We start from the raw sequence: 6091 nt of genomic DNA, 5'->3' as shown, positions 1-6091 counted from the left end.
CGGATTCCTTGCACTGTGGATAGAGGCATGTTTAACTAAACCAAATGTTAAACTGTCACTGTTAAACACCACATCTGCAATGTCACATTAATGGATAACTTGAACATGTATTGAAGCCAGAACAATCCACTGACTGATGAAGTTTGCTTTAAAAAAACCTTCAAGATGACCTTCAAGCTTAATGCTGAATTACCCTTGAAATAAAGAAAAGTTTAATTAAAAATATAGCTCAGAAACTGTTTTTACCATTAAAACTCATTACATCTTACTGTATGAGATGTTATGGAACTGATATTTTCTACTGTGCCTGTGATGTCTCATGAGCAGATCCAGAGCAATTTTTGCATGCTGGTCTGCACAAAACTTGGAAAAGCCAAAGGCGGTGTGATCTATACTGCATGTGGTTTTAGCAAACCTAACCTGGAATGACATTGTGGAGTGGTTTCAGTGGTTGACTGGGATCATGTTTTAGGAGGGATACAAGATAATTCCAGAGAACCTAATCAAGGCAAAGAATTCACTTTGTGAATTTCAGATCACCATCACATGGTACCGGTAAGTTTCCTATATCCTATATTAAATGAAATATATTTTTAATGACCATACGATTTTTTTCTCTCCAAACACTCCAGCTTTAAAGCATGATATAAGCATTTGCATAAATATTTACATTAAGTAAGTATTCTGTCCACATCATAGGTTATAAATAAAGCTGGTTTAAATGAATAGTGCTTAGTATTAAAGGTGCTTGAGAATGGGATTATCTATTGACTTATTTAGCTATTCTTTTTAAATGAATTGTTTTCAGTGACTTTTAGATTGTAGCTGATACCGTGTGTTAGTTGTAAAATCATTCAGATCTAATAAAAATGGCAGAGACAGTCTGATAATTGTTTTCAGGACAGCTACAGCTTGAAGGCTACCACAATTTTGTTTCTTAAATAATTTATCTTATTTAAGGATGAATAGGCCTACACATACTGGAGAGAAACTATAAAATACAGATCAAGTGTTTTTTTTTTTTTTTTGCAGTGTTCTCAGGTTGTTCCTGTTTAGCTGGTCTTCTTGATGCCATAATGAAATGTTTTACTGCTGCAGCTTCTCAGTTTATTATTGTGCAATGTGTGTTCAAAATTGTGTCCAAAAGCAGGCACCAGTAGCTGGCATAACAAATGACACATGCAAATTAAAGCATGCGTATGTAATATACACGGTTAATGTAGCGAGTTGTAGAAATGTAGTAATGTAGTAATGTAGAAAGTTGACCTTAAAAATTCTGATTTCTGTCTATAACTTATATAACTTTCTTCCGTGAAACAAAGTAATCGTTGCCATTTAATCTCGTTTCATCTTTATCCTTACAATGGAGTTAGTTGCTGAAGACATTATGCCTAAAAGCTCCTATGCAACGACATGAGGTTGAGTAGGCTTAACGATGACGAGACGTTCATTTTTGAGTGAGACAATGACATGACATCCGCATAAAAATATCGTTTGCGTAGTGGCCTGTATGAAGGCAGTTTTCTGATACAAAATTCATTTATTTCATTGGTGTATCGCGGCACAGCGCCACGGCGGTTCTTCGTGCTGATTGGCTCAAACGAGTGTTCGTTATTGAAAACCAGGGACAGGATTGGCTAACCTCCTGTCAACGTTTTTCCGTTTGTGTTTGTCAACGATCCAGGCTGTGCGTGATCTCATTGGCTCCTGTCAGTGGTTTGCTTGCAGCGGATTGGCTGAAAGGGTCGCGCGTGTGACCCGCCTTGTTCTACCTGTCTCGCTATGAGAGGCTGAGAGATTCTTCCTGGCTGTGTATAGAACAGAACCGCCCTGTTCACCCCCCTCCCCCGCCCCCCTACCAGTGGATCTCGTGTGCCGGTTAGCATGCCACTCAGACGCGGAATCTGCTGCAAATAAATCCAAATTATTAATACACAACGCCAAATTCCTGCAGTTGGAGCAAAGGCCTGGTTGCGCAGAAATATTGGCGCCGAGGAGGGAGCGGGTTGGCGGAAAGAGGGGTGCGTGGCGGTGGGAAGTGCTTTCCTAACCAAATCCTCCAGAACATGGCGGAGCACCACACTGCCTCCGACTGTAAGCACAAAGCGAGCTCCAACTCCGGAGGTTCGGTCTCGGGCAACGGACGGCCCAACTCCCCGGCTGGATGCAGCGGCGGAGGCCTGTCCGGGGGACTGACGCAGCCGGCGGGATGGCAGTCTTTGCTGTCGTTCACCATTCTCTTTCTGGCCTGGTTGGCAGGGTTCAGCTCTCGACTTTTCGCAGTTATTCGCTTCGAGAGCATCATCCACGAGTTTGACCCTTGGTGAGTATAAAGGCGGGCCGGTTGTGGCGCATTTATAATCTGACGTTTGGGGCTGTAATGCACGATTAATCTCGCCGTGAATGAAATGTACGTGCGTGATGCACTGAACTGCTGCGATCCTTCATTCATAATTGTCTCAGGAAGCGTTTTGTCTCTGTGCGGTACCGTCCATGCTTGACAATTTTGACACGTAACCGCATGGCAGTTGCCCTCCATCTTATTATAATTCACGATAAACGAAATTGATTGTGATTGCGTTAGCGACATGCTATTCTAATTTAGCACGACTTTTGATTACTGTCTGGTGAGATATAATGAATATTACGCCAAGGTGTCCTAGAAATTTATTAATAAATATGATGTCAAAAATCGTTTTCATCCGTTTTTGTGGCAAGTCGTTTGACCATTTATTCCTTAACATACTAGTAATTTATTTTTGTTACTATTTATTTTTGTTAATTACTAGTAGGCAATTCAATAGTGTCTAAAAGCTAAGTAACATCATTAGTTGTGTTAGGCTATCTATTTATTAGGTATTTGCTATTGCACATTCATTACATACTATAATATCCAGTCCTTGGCTACTAGTCAGTGAGATAGTGACTAATTACAATTGGAGTACACAATTACGTGTCTATTCAAATAGTACTAGGAAAACTTGAAAATGTAAAGTACTTTGAATAAGTTATGTATTCAAAATAAGTTCCTGATGATTAGTGGAAGTGGTAAAACTGGAATGGGTACTACTAGTCAGAAGTGAATATTTGAACCACACATCACTAAAGTGTCCACTCACAAGTGTGTACTAACCAGTAACAGTAGAATAGTTACTTTTCACTGTTTGGGAAATGATTAGAAACATGATATATTGTGAAATTCAAGATATTACTCACTATTGGATCACATTTACTTAATATGGATGACTGTTTTTACTATTGATTATTGTTAATCACTAGTAAGTAATTATACAGGGACGAGGGCTTGACATGAACTTTTTTGCTCACCAGCAATTGTGACTAGTGGTTTTCCAAAGTTACAAGCCACTCAGCATTTTCACTTGCCACAATTTCGATACCATGGGGAAATATAAGATATATTTTATCTCATAATTTGGCAGCAGGTTTATAAGGCTGCTGTCACTTTAAGACCTGACGCATGGAACCATTATACTGTTACATGTGCTTTTTCTTTCTCAATCTCAACTGTTTACGTTCACTTAAAACATAGGCTAACTGACTGTTTATGTGAGCACTCGCCAAGACCAGCAAGTTTGACGTTATTTTGTGTGTATCTGACAGTTTAAGCACAATAAGCAGCGAAAAATAACTCAATTTAGTACTGAGAGGCGGCTTTATGTATGCGCACTTTGTGTGAGCACTAAATCTGCGGGAATGAGTAAAATGATATGCCATCCCACGCCGAAATTACCGCTGGTAATTAAAATAAGTTTTAGTTACAAAATATATGTTCAGTTTAAAGAAATTAGTGTTAAAATGGCTTGGCGTACAGTATTATCACCTCCTGATACTATAAATGTGGTTTATTCATAAAAGTCTGTTTCATAACAATGTCAGATTTTCAAATAAGTGTAATTCTTTTGATCTGCAGAGCTGTCAAATGCAAGCTCTTAACTTCTGCTCTAGAGATAATGGTGTATTTTTAGCACTTAAATGTTTAATCCATTCATGAATCATAGGTTTGAACTAAACCCCTTGTGCAGTAATTATATCCAATTGAGATTCAAAAGCGTTTTCTTCCAGTTCTTCAACATATAAACATATACTGTCAATAATTTCCTTATGTCCTCGGTTGCGAGCAGTGAAGACATACCTGTTTATCAAACTGTTATATTAAGTCTCAAGGTGGTAAATGAGGCTGGATTAATTTAGGTCAACTTTTGATTTTATCAAAATCGGAAACTTCATAGTCACACTTCCGACCATGACAGATTCTTTAAACAGATGAATGGTATAATCAGGCATGTAAATTGCATTTCAGCAGTTCTGCTACACTTCTTCTCTAAGAGAAAAACAGCAGGAACATCCTTTGACGGCATGGTCCCAATTTTCATATTTGCAGTCATAACTGCTAATGTTGAGGGTGATGGTGCTCTGCATTCATTAGTCTGAATGGAAGATCAAACAGTGTTATCTATGTGCTTAAACAAACTAATTCTTAACCTGCCTCCTAGGCTAAAATTAATGATATTCAACGGTAGAACATCCTCATGCAAAGCAGGTGAACATGCTATTTTTTGTTGTTGTCTGCCAGTCCTGGTTTCCTCTTAGGTTCTGAAAAGCTTGTTCATTACTAGTGATGCAACTGAAAATATTTGACTGAAACGGTATAAAAATTAATTTGATTTCGGCCTGAAATCATTGACCGAAACAATGACATTTAATGAGCACTTCTGTGGTGATGCGTTTTGACTGTCAGTGTCTATTTTGTGCACACAACGTGGATTAGCCGGTAAACATGTCAGCAGTGTGGACACACTTCACCGTGACCAAAAATGATGCTAGAGTAGAAATGTCAAATTTGTTCACCTGAAATAAATATTGCGAGGTGGCTCGTTGTGTATATATGTGTTTATAGATAGATAGATAGATAGATAGATAGGTGTATATATATCCATTATTTTTATATATATATATATATATATATATATATATATATGGGGTGTCACCGACTATGGATTTTCATAGTCGAATCAGAATCGTCAAGTCTTGCCTATAGTCGACTAATAGTCTAATCATATGTCTGGGGGCGGGGCTTTAACATTTCAAAGCCGCGATTGTACAGAAAATCACACAACGATATAGAAGAAAATGTATAAAAACATTTTTGATCAATAAAACTAAGAAATAACATAAATAACTCCCGAAAGGCCACACTGCAGACAGGATTTGCATTTCGCATGCAAATCAAATTAAATCGGCTAAATTACCTGTGCGAGCAGGCTCTAAGTACAGCACAACATCGATGCACCGAAAAAATAAACAATTAATTTACTAAATTAAATTAGAACAGAATATACCTTTCTTATAAATAAAAATACAAAACGAAATAAATCAGAATCAAGTCACAAGATGAGAAGCAAATGTGTGCAAAATGCCTAAAGTGCAGGGGAACATATGTTCAAAACACAAGCCACAAATAGATTAGATAACCCTGACAGATCAATAAATAAAATTAAAATAACGATAGTAGCCAGAATTTTCAACTTTGTCTTTTTAAATGCAGAAACAACAATAAATGCTAAACTGGAGTGCCAGTCTTTTTAGCTAAAAATGTTCACAGCATCCAAAAATCAAATTAGAACCGGCTGAAAAGTTTTGAAATCACTTGTCTTGTACCCTACCTGATCGAGAGAACAAATCCAGTCTTTCACTCTGTCTGTGTCCGTTGGAGTCTTGTTTTGTGCGCGCGGATAAAATACATTCTAAAACACTTAACGTGAAAAACGTTTAACGACTTAATCTCCTAAAATAGTTAAATTAAAATATCAAATTATGTAAAGAAAACGCTTTACTATAGGAGGAACGCATTGCGTTCATATTCTGGGTTCATCTGCTCATCTGCACATAGTATGGTTTCTTAATAAAGTGTGTACTGTGTACATGCATTAAGCCATGTTAAAGTGCCTTTTAAGCGTTTTAAAAGCTTTTTTTCACGTTAAGCATTTTAGAATGTCCCGTGGAAAACCAACTTGTTAACGTTGGACGGCAGAAGTGCGATCATGGTTTTCCTGATGCTAAAACCAGCCTT

General features: G+C 37.7%; 1 protein-coding gene across 1 annotated transcript in view; it reads left to right on the top strand.

Moving 5' to 3' along the window:
* The first annotated feature begins 1034 nt into the window (after nucleotides 1-1034).
* Nucleotides 1035-6091, top strand: part of stt3b (STT3 oligosaccharyltransferase complex catalytic subunit B) — a 49833-nt gene continuing 44776 nt past the window's right edge. The window contains exon 1 of the mRNA XM_084384734.1: nucleotides 1035-2323. Coding sequence (XP_084240860.1) covers nucleotides 2067-2323 — 257 coding nt within the window. The 5' untranslated portion in view covers nucleotides 1035-2066. The remainder of the gene's footprint in view (nucleotides 2324-6091) is intronic.

Source organism: Rutilus rutilus, assembly GCF_951802725.1.
Source record: "Rutilus rutilus genome assembly, chromosome: 17".
Taxonomy (NCBI): Eukaryota; Metazoa; Chordata; class Actinopteri; order Cypriniformes; family Leuciscidae; genus Rutilus; species Rutilus rutilus.
The sequence above is the reverse complement of the archived record's forward strand: the minus strand, read 5'-3'. Positions and strand labels throughout refer to the sequence as shown.